This window comes from Gopherus flavomarginatus, chromosome 5, assembly GCF_025201925.1.
Source record: "Gopherus flavomarginatus isolate rGopFla2 chromosome 5, rGopFla2.mat.asm, whole genome shotgun sequence".
In the NCBI taxonomy this organism is placed as follows: Eukaryota; Metazoa; Chordata; order Testudines; family Testudinidae; genus Gopherus; species Gopherus flavomarginatus.
This window is the reverse complement of record NC_066621.1, coordinates 956,799-970,520: the sequence shown is the minus strand read 5'-3', so window position 1 is coordinate 970,520 and position 13,722 is coordinate 956,799. Positions and strand designations below refer to the sequence as shown.

General features: G+C 61.4%; 2 protein-coding genes across 5 annotated transcripts in view; one reads left to right on the top strand and one right to left on the bottom strand.

The window, feature by feature from the left end:
• The first annotated feature begins 7,879 nt into the window (after positions 1-7,879).
• Positions 7,880-10,297, top strand: ASPHD1 (aspartate beta-hydroxylase domain containing 1). Its single transcript, XM_050953144.1, has 3 exons — positions 7,880-8,576; positions 8,858-8,971; positions 9,228-10,297. Exons 1-3 carry the CDS (start codon positions 7,880-7,882, stop codon positions 9,335-9,337), a joined length of 921 nt encoding a protein of 306 aa, XP_050809101.1. The 3' UTR covers positions 9,338-10,297.
• A 524-nt stretch (positions 10,298-10,821) lies between these two features.
• KCTD13 (potassium channel tetramerization domain containing 13) overlaps positions 10,822-13,722 on the bottom strand; it is a 41,190-nt gene continuing 38,289 nt past the window's right edge. For all 4 annotated transcript variants that reach the window (XM_050952385.1, XM_050952387.1, XM_050952386.1 and 1 more), the window contains 2 exons: positions 13,174-13,369; positions 10,822-12,573 (listed from right to left, as the gene is read on the bottom strand). In XM_050952385.1, coding sequence (XP_050808342.1) covers positions 12,334-12,573; positions 13,174-13,369 — 436 coding nt within the window. In that variant the 3' untranslated portion in view covers positions 10,822-12,333. The remainder of the gene's footprint in view (positions 12,574-13,173; positions 13,370-13,722) is intronic.

The window sequence follows — 13,722 nt, the reverse complement described above, 5'->3', positions numbered from 1 at the left end:
TTCCAAGCCTCTGCTATTTTGCAGGATCCATTCACTCCACCCTCCCTGGCTGTTATCGGCGCCGCATTTCCCTGCAAGCCAGATGCACCAGGGAGCCAAGATTTCTCCTGCTCACCTGCACTCCCCACGCCGCCCCAGGGGTGTAACTTGGCACTGTGAACCCCCTGAGTCCTTCCAGCTCAGGTCCCAGCTTCTCTGCGCCCTGCGCCTTCGTCCCCGCAGCCCACTGGAGTCCCTGCCCGCTTGGCAGCGGCAATGCCTCAATTCTGGGCGCCAGTAGCCTCCGTCTTCTGAATGCAAACCCCAATGCCGGCCCCCCCCCCGTCAGCTACAGCTAGTGCCGCAGAAACGCCACTTTTCCGCCCGGTGCCACGCGGGAGAAACCTCCCAGGCCTTTGGTGAGGTCTCTGCGATCAAAGGCAGCCGCTGCAGAGCCGTGCCAAACCCTAGTGCGACTGGCACACCGGGCCGGGCGCTCTGCAGAGCCGTGCCAAACCCTAGTGCGACTGGCACACCGGGCCGGGCGCTCTGCAGAGCCGTGCCAAACCCTAGTGCGACTGGCACACCGGGCCGGGCGCTCTGCAGAGCCGTGCCAAACCCTAGTGCGACTGGCACACCGGGCCGGGCGCTCTGCAGAGCCGTGCCAAACCCTAGTGCGACTGGCACACCGGGCCGGGCGCTCGCTTTCGGCCCTGCCGAGGGCAGTCCCTGCGGCCGGCGCATTTGCCGGTGGCAGAGGCAGGCTCCCTGGAGAGGGCAGCAGAAGAAACGCGCCGGCTCCCCACGGATTGTTTAGCAAAACGAATCCGACTCAGGATCCCATTCGGCTCCAGGTGCAAAGCCCAGCCTTGCTATGGGGCTGCAGGAAACTGCACCCCAGCACAGGACCCTGATCTGCAGCTTCCTCACGTCCTCGTCTGGTCTCCCCCATTCCTACACCAAGGCCAGACCTTGTGCACCAGGTGCCCTGTAATTCTCCAAAAAAAGAGGAGCACAGCAGGGGGGAGCCCAGTGAGATCCCCAAATTCAGCCCCCCAAGACTGACCCTCTCAAATCCCCGCCTGCCCCTCTGCATTGACCTGCTCTGTCTGATGGCGATGAGCGGGGACGTTCTGCCGGGCCCCCCTGTGTCTCTCTGGGGGAGGCAAGCGCCCCAGGGTACGACTGGAGCAGTGAGGACTCTCTGGGCTGGTGGGCCAGGCTCCAGCAGCTCTCGGGTGATTTGTCCTCTCTCCAGTGGTTGCCGCCAAACTCAGGACTTGCTCTTCTGTGCCAGCCATCGAACCATTCATGGCCCAGATCCTCAAGCGTCCTTTGGCTCCTAACTCCCATTGGCCTTGGGACCAGCCATGTCCACTTAACTCTTAGCTGGCGGGACCCTCTGCTCATGGGTTTGGGGTGACTCCTGAGCTCAGAGCTCGTGTTCGGAAATCGGGGGCAGATAGGACCTGGGCCTGCCGCACTGGTTCACACTGAACACAGCTCAGATTCACACACACGCCCCAGTGCCATCCTGAGGGCTGCCAAAACCGGGGCCTAGTTTTGTAGCATTTCGCCGGACAAGAACAAGGTTTATTTTTAAGCTTTTTTTCCTTTCAATGTAATTTGCCCAGTGGCCCAAAATGAAGGATTTTCAGCACGACTTTGTATCAAGTCCCATGTTCTCGGTCACATGAAATCAGGGAAGGGGGTCAGACAAAACCGATCTGAGATTCCAAACGCGAACGCCTTGTAAAAATGGTCACCGGCCCGCGGGCCCAAACCGATAACCAGTCATCAGATGCGAGTATCTTCTCAGGCGGCACGTTTCTCCCTGTGTGTGGCAGGGCGTGCTGACGATTCTACGGGAAGTGGGTCTGCGGTGGGGCTGGACGGGCGCGGTGAAATGGAGGGGTGCTGAGCAAAACTGAATCCTTCCATGCAGTTGGTAGACGCGGTGAGGTGGGTGGAGGGTCTTCCCTTGGCCTAGGTCTGGCTGCCTGGGGAGGTGGATTATCCTGAGAGAAAATGGACAATGCCGGTGCAGTGCTCAGAGCATAGACGGAACAAGTGACCTTCCCTTTCTGCCTCGTGTTCTTCTGCTGTCGGCTTTCCCCTCTGGTGCCGCAAACGTCCCTCGCCCACCGCCCTTTGCACGTGCCCGCTTGGCCCGCCTGGCTGGCCGTGGAGGGAGTTTACCGCAGGCTCTTGCAGGGGAACGTCGGGGCTAACGCTGCACAAGTGCCCCAAGGACCAGGGGCTGGACCCTGCAGCCAAAAGGCTCAACCCACCCAGCGACGGAGATGTTGGCAGCAGGTTTGCACTCGCCACGTCATGGCACCCTCGCCGGGCGTCTGGGGCACCAGGCCCAGCTGGTCTGTTGCTCCCTCAGCCCCAGGAAGTTCACCTTGACCTGAGCAATTGGTAACACCCACTTTTCTGTTATTATTCAGGGCATTTTCTGGCTGGTAAATCCCAGAAAAAAACATCTTTTTTACCATTCTGATTGGCTCACATGCTGAGAGCAGACTGGTCATTTGAATAGTAGCCATCTTCATCATGGTGCTTAATTCACTTCACTTCTCGACTCCTTTTTCCACTGACGTGGGGCCAGAGGTGCCTAGACATGTCACGCCTTCTGGAGCATGGCCCAGGTCTGCAGGTTTTGGGAGTTCTCTTCTCTTCAAAATGAGGGTGCTACGTTACAGCCATTCACACAGATTTTAAGAAGAAAAACAGAATTTCTTTTCTGTATCATTTGAAAAGTGCTAAGCACAATCCTAGCAATGCCTAGGGCTTGTCCACACAGGGACATCCAGGAAAAGTAATCGGAAATAGCTAAAGGTGTGACTTTGAAGTGGGCGAGTTAAACTAGATTAAACCCTGTGTGAACACCTTAACTCAGACCCTAAGTGGCCTTAATTCAAACTGAATTAAGGCCATGTTAAGGGTCACTGCCATTCTGGGAGGTGTTTTGAGGTGTTGCTGTCAGATGGAGACAAATTTGAGTGTAAACATGCACAAATCGACGCAAGGTGACAAATGTCAACTAGACCTTGTCACGTAGACCAAGCCCAATTGAAAGCATCCACACAGGGGATTTTATTTACTTTTTATTTTATTTTTTTTTATTTACTTAACTCACTTTAATTCATTCAGGTTAATGTTCCTGGCTGTCCCCATGTAGACAGGTCCTTGGCGTAGTTTGACAATGAACAATCATCGTGTGGAACAGTCCCAGAAGTGTCACAAAGTCCCCGGGTGATGCTCTGGAGCTGCTCCCCACAAAGCCAGGCAGGACTCTGGGGAGCCTCCTCTCCCTTGGAGCAGACTGTCTGCAGGGCAAGAAGCTCCCACGGCTTCACCTCCTGGGTCTCTCCTTGGAGCATTCAGCATCCTCTGCCCCTCCATGCGCTTCCCACAGCGAGCCCGCCCCAGCGGGGTCCTGGGGGGGCCACAGGGTCCTGCCCCCCCACTTCGCAGTCAGGCGTGACTCTCAGCCAGCCAGTAACACAGAGGTTTATTCGATGACAGGAACAGGGTCTAACACAGAGCTTGTAGGTACAGCGAACCGGACCCCTCGGCCGGGTCCATTCTGGGGGGCAGTGAGCCAGACTTCCACGCCTGCACTTCACTCCTCGACCCCAGCCAGCTCCAGACTGACCCCCCCAGCCCCTCCTCTCTGCTCAGCCCCTTTCCCGGGCCAGGAGGTCACCTGATCCCTTTGTCTCCAACACCTTCAGCTGGCACCTTTGCAGAGGGGGGGCCCAGGCCATCAGTTGCTAGGAGACAGAGTGCCAGGCATTTAGGTGCACTGGCCCTTTGCTCTGCAGCAACCACACACCCTTATTCCACCACCTAGATACTTAAGAACTGCATAGGGGACACTGAGGCACCAACACGGTATTCAGAGAAAATATTAAGAACATTCCCAGTTCGTCACAAAAAGTAATTAGCAAAATGCATCCATTGGGTGACTTGTAAGAGTAGCAATCGCAAATCATAGTAAATAGTTTTGGAAACCGAACAGAAATCAACCAAATCCACTGACACCAAGAACAACCAACTCCAGTTTTTACCAAGCCCTTTTCCTGCGCAGGTCGCAGAGCATGCTGTAACGGAAGTGGATGCCGTTATCCCATTTTTCTGATGGGGAGACTTGTCCGTTAACCAGGATAGTCTCGGGTCTCTCTTGGAGCAGTGCTTCTCAGCCTTAGTTCATTTCTGGCCCCCTAACAAATTCCGAATGGAGGGGCAGGGCCCTTTGGAAAACCTAGACCAGTTTGGGGGCCCCGGTTGGGAGAGGCCTCCCCCCAAAGAATTCCTGAGCACATCTTTGAGAAGAACTAGCCAGCCTGAGCCCTTGGTCGCTTGGTCCCCACCCTGTTAACAGCCGATCCCTGATTTCCAGGATGACGGCGTCTGGCTCTGTCCACGGTCCAGCTGTTGGATCCCATTGGACCATCGTCTGCAAAGCAACAGGTCCATGGCAAACTGAATCCATTTTGCATTTGAAGGCTTTCATGTAGATTTCTTTGTGAGCTTGTTAACATTTATTGGCGATCTTAATATACGTCCTATTACTTATTAGCACAATTAGCTTCGGAATGAGGGTATTAATTAGGGTTATTTTTCTGATTGGTTGGGATGAAATCATTCCACGACTGAATCTCCTGTGTTAGGTCATATTTAGGCAACTCTTGTTTGTTACGTTAAATCTCACTGTAGTTCTTATTTCTGTCACGATATTCTGGGAGGCTGCCTTGTTTACGTGCCGATACTTAGTTAGTTTTCAGGTTCATTGTCTCCTGCAGATACCGGTCACAATCTGTTATTGGTGTCAGTTTCCTTAGTGCATTGTGCCAGCATTGTCAGTAATCACTGGGAGGTTATTAGGCATTATGTGTTATTAGCTGATCCTGCAAGTGGGGCTTCTCTTAGGAATAGTTATTAGCAAAATTAAGAATGTAATTTATTAATTATCGAGGATAGCAAACTGAAGGGACCTTTGGTGGGGCAGATCTCTGCCAGTGCCATGCCGGAGGGCACAGACGTATGTATCTCCATGAAGCTAGTCATTGCTTCGGTACGGACTGGCACAGTACCACCCGGCCACCAACAGTCCCCGTCAGTGTCAGTGATGCCTGGCCCTGTTGATCTGCGTTCGCCGTTCCTGCGTGACGCTGAGACTGTGCCATTCACAGCGTAGCTACAAGGCAGGTCATCACTGACACTTCACACCCGTGACTCGGGGTGCGAGAGTCCCTGTGAGGGGTCCGTGTTCACACCGCGTATGTCTGGTGGGCAATGAACGGACAGCTGGATAGTTACCAATGGGAACAGGACCCTGGGCCCTGCTTTGCATGTGCTGTCTGGCCCAGTGTGAGATGTTACAGACCCTCGGTGGGGCAAGGAACATCTGGAATGGACCGTGCCCCCCAGGAGAGACCCCGGACCGAGCCCCGCTGGGAGAGGCCCTGGTCCAAGCCCCGCTGGGAGAGACCCCAGTCCTTGACCCCTGGAAGAGACCCCGGTCTGAGCCCCACTGGGAGAGACCCCAGTCTGAGCCCCGCTGGGAGAGACTCTGGTCCTTGCCCCCCGGGAGAGACCTCGGTCTGAGCCCCGCTGGGAGAGACTCTGGTCCTTGCCCCCCTGGGAGTGACCCTGGTCTGAGCCCCCCTGGGAGAGACCCTGGTCCTTGCCCCGCTGGGAGAGACCCCGGTCCGAGCGCCGCTGGGAGAGACTCTGGTCCTTGACCCCGGTCCAAGCCCCCCTGGGAGAGACCCTGGTCTCACCAGCTTTAGGAAGCGCAAGGCCCAATTCAAACAGTTTTGGCGGGTCCCGGCAGGGATGACTTTAAAAAAAAAATGTAAAAAAACCATGTGGGGCTTGTACTCGCCAGGCGGCGCTCCGAGCTTCGGCGGCGGGTCCTTCACTCGCTCCAGTCTTTGGCGGCACCGAAGGACCCGTTGCCGAAGTGCCACCGAAGCCCTGGAGCGCCGCCAGGTGAGTAAAAATTCAAAAGGCGCCTCTAGCCAGGGAAGGGAATCTCACGGGGCGCTGGGCCCTCTTAGGCGTGGGGCCCGATTCAGGGGAATTGGTTGAATAGGCCTAAAGCCTAAAGCCTGCTGGTCTGAGCCCAGCTTGGGGACCCCAGTCTGAGCCCCCCCGGGAGAGACCCCGGTCTGAGCCCAGCTTGGGGACCCCAGTCCGAGCCCCCCTAGGAGAAACCCCGGTCTGAGCCCAGCTGGGGGGACCCCGGTCCGAGCCCCCCCGGGAGAAACCCCGGTCTGAGCCCAGCTTGGGGACCCCAGTCCGAGCCCCCCTAGGAGAAACCCCGGTCTCAGCCCAGCTGGGGGGACCCCAGTCTGAGCCCTCCCGGGAGAGACCCCGGTCCGAGCCCAGCTGGGGGGACCCCGGTCTGAGCCCCCCCGGGAAAGACCCCGGTCTGAGCCAAGCTTGGGGACCCCAGTCCGAGCCCCCCCGGGAGAGACCCCGGTCTGAGCCCAGCTTGGGGACCCCAGTCCGAGCCCCCCCGGGAGAAACCCCGGTCTGAGCCCAGCTTGGGGACCCCAGTCCGAGCCCCCCTACGAGAAACCCCGGTCTCAGCCCAGCTGGGGGGACTGCGGTCCGATCCCCCCTGGGAGACACCCCGGTCCGAGCCCAGCTGGGGGGACCCCGGTCCGAGCCCCCCTAGGAGAGACTCCGGTCCGAGCCCCCCCGGGAGAGACCCCGGTCCGAGCCCAGCTGGGGGGACCCTGGTCCGAGCCCCCCCGGGAGAGACCCCAGTCCTAGCCCAGCTGGGGGGACCCCGGTCCGAGCCCCCCTGGGAGAAACCCCGGTCTGAGCCCCCCCAGGAGAGACCCCGGTCCGAGCCCAGCTGGGGGGACCCTGGTCCGAGCCCCCCCGGGAGACACCCCGGTCCGAGCCCAGCTGGGGGGACCCCGGTCCGAGCCCCCCCGGGGGCTGTGCTGGGCCCGGAGCCCGGACGTGTCCTGACCCCAAATCCAGGCTCCCAAGTCCCAGCTGTTCGGGGGGGGAGGGGCAGGATGGGTCACTGCGGCCCGTCGGCCCCAAACCTCCAGAGCGGGGGGGACTCCTCGGGGGGGTGTTGGGGGGGCGCAGCCCCGCTGCCTGCGTCACTCCGTGCGGGGGGGCGGGGGGAGGATCCGCCGGAGCCGAAGCGAGTCCCGCAGCAGCAGCATCCTCGGGCGGCGGGGGAGGGGGCGCTGAGCAGGGGGAGGGGCAGGGGGCACTGAGGAGGGGGAGGGAGCAGAGAGGGCGGGGGCACTGAGAAAGGGGGAGGGGGCACTGAGGAGGTGGAGGGGCAGAGAGGGCAGGAGGCACTGAGGAAGGGGGGAGGGGGCACTGAGCAGGGGGAGGGGCAGGGGGCACTGAGGAAGAGGAGGGGGCAGAGAGGGCAGGGGGCACTGAGGAAAGGGGGGCACTTAGGAGGGGGAGGGGCAGAGAGGGCAGGGGGCACTGACGAAGGGGGAGGGGGCACTGAGGAGGGGGAGGGGCAGAGAGGGCAGGGGGCACTGAGCAGGGGGAGGGGCAGAGAGGGCAGGGGGCACTGAGCAGGGGGATGGGCAGAGAGGGCAGGGGGCACTGAGCAGGGGGAGGGGCAGGGGGCAGAGAGGGCAGGGGGCACTGAGCAGGGGGAGGGGCAGGGGGCAGAGAGGGCAGGGGGCACTGAGCAGGGGGATGGGCAGAGAGGGCAGGAGGCACTGAGGAGGGGGAGGGGCAGAGAGGGCAGGGGGCACTGACGAAGGGGGAGGGGGCACTGAGGAGGGGGAGGGGCAGAGAGGGCAGGGGGCACTGAGGAGGGGGAGGGGCGGAGAGGGCAGGGGGCACTGAGGAGAGGGAGGCGCAGCAGGGGGAGGGGCAGCGAGGGGTGATGATGTGCCCCAGGGCGCTGGATGGGTTTTTCTCCTCCCTGCTGCCGGCCACCCCCCCATGGCGCCCTGGCCCCGAGCTGGTGCTGGCACTGCTGGTCTGGCTGGCCCTGCTCTTCATCTGGTACTGCTACCGGGTGGGCAGCGAGCGGCCGCCAGCAGGGCCTCCGGGGGGGCCACGGGGCGGGGGGCGCCCAGCCCCCAGCCTGTCCCCCGGGGCCGGGCGGCTGCACCGAAGCCTGCAGGCCTACGCCCAGCGGTACTCGTGGGCGGGCATGGGGCGGATGCGCAAGGCGCTGCGTGAGGAGCTGCGACCCGAGCGCCCGGCCATCCAGAGCCCCCGCGTCTTCCACCTGCCCGAGCTGCCCTCGGCCCCCTGCTTCCCGCGGGACACCCAGCGGCACGATGCCGAGCTGCTGGAGCGTGCCTGCGCTGCCATCCTGCAGGAGTACCAGGGCGTGGCTGGGGGCGCCGCCCAGGGCTGGACACCTGGGCCCTGCCAGTGCTTCTACCTCTACCGCCGGGGCGTGTGCCAGCCGCAGCACTGCCGGGCCTGCCCCCGCACCTACCGCACCCTGGCCACTCTGCGCACCTTCGTCAGTGCCAATCGCTTCGGCAATGCCTGCTTCAGCGTCCTGCAGCCGGGCACCATCCTGCCTGGGCGCTACGGGCCCACCAACATCCGCCTGCGCTGCCACCTGGGTACGGGAACAGGGGGCGGGGAATGGGGCGCAGGGCCTGCACCCTCTAGGGGGTTCCAGGGAATGGAGCAGGGCCTCTCTCTTCAGGGGGCACATGGGGCCAGGGAATGGCGCAGGGGCCTGTCCCTCCAGGGGTGGCAGGGAATGGGGTGGGGTCTGTCCCCTCCGGGGGCACTAAGGGGTGGGGAATGGGGCATGGGGCCTGCACCCTCTAGGAGGCGCTGGTGGGCAGGGAATGGGGCACGGGGCTTTTCCCAACCAATCAACCTGCTCCCACTGCAGGGCTGATGGTGCCCCCAGGCTGTGAGCTGGTGGTGGGGGGCGAGCCCCAGTGCTGGTCCGAGGGACACTGCCTCCTGCTGGACGACTCCTTCCTGCACATGACTGCGCATAATGGTAAGAGAATGACAGGAGTGAGGGGCACCGGCAGAGCTGGGGGGGCAGGAGCTGCGGGTCGGGAGTGAGGGGCACCGGCAGAGCTAGGGGGCAGGGCTGCGCTGGCAGTGGCTGTGGGTCGGGAGTGAGGGGTACCGGCAAAGCTGGGCGGGCAGGGGCTGCGGGTTGGGAGTGAGGGGCACCAGCAGAGCTGGAGGAGCCCAGGGGGCTGTGGGTCAGGAGTGAGGGGCACCTCTGAGCCCAGTGTCTCTCACAGGTCCCCCCGAGGACGGACCCTTCGTGCTGTTCATTGTGGATCTGTGGCACCCCAACGTGGCCGGGGCCGAGCGCCAGGCTCTGGATTACATCTTTGCCCCTAGCCCCTAGGGCCTGGGCCGGGCCGTGGCGCTGGTGGTGGGTCAGTGCCCAGGACGGATGGACAGCGCTGGAACCAGCCCCACTGAACTGCCTCTGGGGGCGCCGGCTCCCATCCAGCCCCAGGGCCCCAAGTCTCCTGCCCCACTGCGTACGGCTTCCTTGGCCCCACGTTGCTTGAACCCAAATTCTCTGCAAAGCCCCCAGCTCCTCATTAAAACGTTCAGCACCTGCCATGTCAGCGCTTCGCAGAGCTGGGGCCGTGGTGCCGGGCACTGCCCAGACTCCGCCTGCCCTCAACAGGTCAGGGCCCCGTCACCCAGCATGGGCTGCTTCAGGGCAGGGACTGGCCTATAGGGTGGGGGACAGGACCCAGGGCCTCTCCCCTCTAGGGGGCGCTGGTTCCTAGCCGGCCCCAGGGCAAGGACCGGTGCAGGGGGGTGGGGGATGGGACTTGGGGCCTCTCCCCTCTAGGGGGCGCCAGTTCCCAGCCGGCCCCAGGGCAAGGACCGGTGCAGTGGGGCGGGACCCGAGGCCTCTCCCCTCTAGGGGGCGCCAGTTCCCAGCCGGCCCCAGGGCAAGGACCGGTGCAGTGGGGCGGGACCCGAGGCCTCTCCCCTCTAGGGGGCGCTGGTTCCCAGCCGACCCCAGGGCAAGGACCGGTGCAGTGGGGCGGGACCCAGGGCCTCTCCCCTCTAGGAGGTGCCGGTTCCCAGCCGACCCCAGGGCAAGGACCGGTGCAGGGGGGTGGGGGATGGGACTTGGGGCCTCTCCCCTCTAGGGGGTGCCAGTTCCCAGCCGGCCCCAGGGCAAGGACCAGTGCAGGGGTGTGGGGGATAGGACCCAGGGCCTCTCCCCTCTAGGCAGCACCGGTTCCCAGCCAGCCCCAGGGCAAGGACCAGTGCAGGGGGGTGGGGGATGGGACTCAGGGCCTCTCCCCTCTAGGAGGTGCCGGTTCCCAGCCGACCCCAGGGCAAGGACCGGTGCAGGGGGCGGGGGACGGGACCTGAGGCCTTTCCCCTCTACAGGGAGCCGGTTCCCAGCCGATCCCAGGGCAAGGACTGGTGCAGCGGGGCGGGACCCAGGGCCCCTCCCCTCTATGGGGTACTGGTTCCCAGCTGACCCCAGGACAAGGACCAGTGCAGGGGCGTGGGGGACAGGACCCAGGGCCCCTCCCCTCTATGGGGTGCCGGTTCCCAGCCGGCCCCAGGGCAAGGACCAGTGCAGGGGCGTGGGGGATAGGACCCAGGGCCTCTCCCCTATAGGTGGCACCGGTTCCCAGCCAACCCCAGGGCAAGGACCAGTGCAGGGGGGTGGGGGATGGGACTCAGGGCCTCTCCCCTCTAGGGGGTGCCGGTTCCCAGCCGACCCCAGGGCAAGGACCGGTGCAGGGGGCGGGGGACGGGACCTGGGGCCTTTCCCCTCTAGGGGGCGCAAGTCCCAGATGGCCCCAGGGCCCCCCCCACAGCGGTGGTGGTGCGGCTGGGCCAGGAGACGACGTTTCCCAGGAATCTTTATTACAATAATTTAATAGAAAAGCAAAAACCCTGTTAAAATAAATTATACAAACATGACAATAACAGGGAGTGAGGGCCAGTACAGGGGGGGGAATGGGGGCCCCCCCTCCCCCTTTGCCTTTTCTGTGTGGGGGGGTGAGGTTTGGACCATGCCAATTTATTTGAGAGGGGGTTGGAGCATCCCATTGTATTTTTATGGGGGTGTGAAGTTTGGAACAGCCCATTTTCTTTGGGGCAGGCTGAAGCATCCCATTATATTTTATAAGAGAAGGGGATTGGAACATCTCATATAATAGGGAGACTGGAACGTCCCATTTTATTTTGAGGGGTGAGGCTTGGAACACCCCATTGTATTATTTGGAGGCAGGTTGGAATATCCCATTGTAGTTTGTAGGGGGAGAAGATTGGAAAGTACCAATTTAGATTGGGTGATTGAGTAAAATTTTATTGGGGGGAATTGGTACCTCACATTTTATTGGAAGGTTGGAAGGGGAGTAGAGCATTCCACTGTATTTGGCCGGGGGAGAGAAGAGTGGTGCGTTCCATTGTATTTTGTGGGGAAGCATAGTGGGCCCAGTAGGTTGGCGCGTACCATGTGTTTTAACCGATGCTGGTAAGAGCATCGTGTATTTTTTTGGGGAAAAAGGTAAATTCCATGTATGTGGTAAAGGACAGTGGGGGGACAGAGGAGGAAGGTTAGGGTCGTGCCATGTAATTTGTAGAAAAGGGGTGTGAAATCTGGAGGGTTGGAACATACCATGAGTGTAACAAGGAGAGGAGAGTTTTGAGGCTGGTAAGTGGGGGTCACTCCCCCACCCCCAGAAGGAAGGGAGGGTGGGACAGGCAGCAAAACTCTCACTGCCAGAACTCCCCACAGTGCCCCTGCTGGGCGAGGCCGGGCTGGAGTAGCCAGGAGCTCCCCCCACCCCACAGCGCCCCCCGCCAGGAGAGGCTGGGGCTGGACTAGCTGGCAGCTCCCCACTCAGCCAGCACCCGCATAGCACATAATAAGGCAGCACTGGCCTCCCTGCTGTCTGCTGCCCCCTGGGGGCAGTGGCTGACTGATCCCGGCCTGACCTGCAGTGTCGGGCTGCGTTAGAGTCACAGGTGTCTATCCAGGATGGAGTGCGATGGGGGACAGACCAGGCATTTCACACACCCACAAAAGCAAAGGAATTAGGCTCGTTAAACATGGGTGTTGGTGCCAAGGTGATTAATTAAGAAGCAAGAGGGGTCTCCCAGGAGCCGCCTCCCATGTCCCTCTCCCCTGTGCAGTCCAGGGGGTTACCCAGGTCTCTACTGCAGGGAAGTGAAATCTGAGAAGAAAGAGGTCAAAGGTCAGAGGCCACAAGGCGGAGAGCTCCCAAAGAGTGGAGAGGGGTCAAGGGAGACCCCAAAAAGGTCAGAGAGGCAGCGAGGATGTGGCAGAAGGAAGGGGCGCCCCACCCCTGCCATTTGGCACCTGGACGGGGCCGTGGGGGCGGCGCAGGCTCAGTCCTTGAAGACGGCTTGGTGGCCATGGGGGCGCTCATCGTGCATGATGTGGCGCCGGACATGGATGCGCCGGACCCGGTGCTCCCGCCCATCCTCCTCGTCAGCCCGGTGCGGGCCGCCCCCTCCTCCGGCCGCCCCACCCGTCGCTTCCAGGAGTGCCTTGTCAGGGACCCGCGGGGTCTCGTAGATCAGAATGTTCAGGGTCTCCTCGAAGATCCGGGCCTCGGGGAACTCCACCTGTGGGGGTCAGAGGTCAGGCTGGGCCTAGGGGCGGGGCTGCTTTACACGCCATGCCCCCCACAGCTTCAAAGAATCCCACCAGCAAGTGCCCATGTGGCCTTGGAAGCTACCAAGCATGGAGGTGGGGAGGAGGGAGAGAAAAGTCACATGTTGTCTTGGAATATACCAAGTATAGTGGGCTACCCATGGAACATACCAAGAAAAAACACAAATGGGGGGAACCAGCTGGTAGCTTGGACCATACCAAGTGCCTATGTGACCAGGGAGAGGGGACCACTCACATGGCCTAGGACCATACCAAGTGAGAGTATGATGCAGGGGGGTACCCACATGATGTTGGACTATATCAAGTGTGCATATGACTGGAGAAGAGGGGACTGCTCTGATACCATTGGATCATACCAAATGTGAAGGTGACAAGGGGTGCTGGATCATACCAAGAGTCCATGTGACAGCAGATAGAGGGGGGGCCACCCACACTGCCTCAGAACCATGTGCTAACATTGTAAGGGAGATTCACGTATATCCTTGGAATAGACCAATGTGCTGCAGGGCAATTTTCTCGTGGAATGTACTAAGTGCGAGGGCCCGGGGTACCTTGGTCTGCTTCTTCTCGGTGGCGTAGACGATGGAGGTGCAGCAGACCTCAGCGATTTTGCGGCCCTGCCCATAGAAGGACCAGCAGCAGATCTCGTCCCCGAGCACGTCCTTGATGAAGAGGACCCGCCCATTGAAGCGCAGCGCCAGCTTGTCAAACAGCTCAATGTTCTTCAGCAGGTTATCGTCCGAGTTACTGCAGACAAGAGACCTCGTGGGTGGGGAGGCCTCCCAACTCCTCCAGCCCAGCAGGGGGTGGTCTGGGCAGTGGGGCAGGAGCACTGGCTCTAGGGGAGCTTCTGGCTACTTCACCCCTCGCCTCTCCCAGGAGGGGGTGATCTGGGGCGGAAGTGGGGCACAGGCTGGGGGGAGGGGGAGGGGCACGGGTTGGGGGGAGTTCACTTCTTCTCCAGCCCCGGCCTCTCCAAGGAGGGGGTGATCTGGGGAGGGGAAGAGGCACCGGCTGTGGGGGGAGCTCCCAATGGTTCCAGCCCCCACCTCTCCCAGCAGAGGGTGCTGCTCTCCAGCCCCAGCCTCTCCCAGCAGGAG

Bases quoted from the DNA above. Each gene is read 5' to 3' on its own strand.
- ASPHD1 (XM_050953144.1), top strand. From the start codon at position 7,880: ATGTGCCCCAGGGCGCTGGATGGGTTTTTCTCCTCCCTGCTGCCGGCC. The intron at 8,577-8,857 runs GTACGGGAACAG...CTCCCACTGCAG, and splicing joins CCGCCTGCGCTGCCACCTGG to GGCTGATGGTGCCCCCAGGC. The intron at 8,972-9,227 runs GTAAGAGAATGA...TGTCTCTCACAG, and splicing joins GCACATGACTGCGCATAATG to GTCCCCCCGAGGACGGACCC.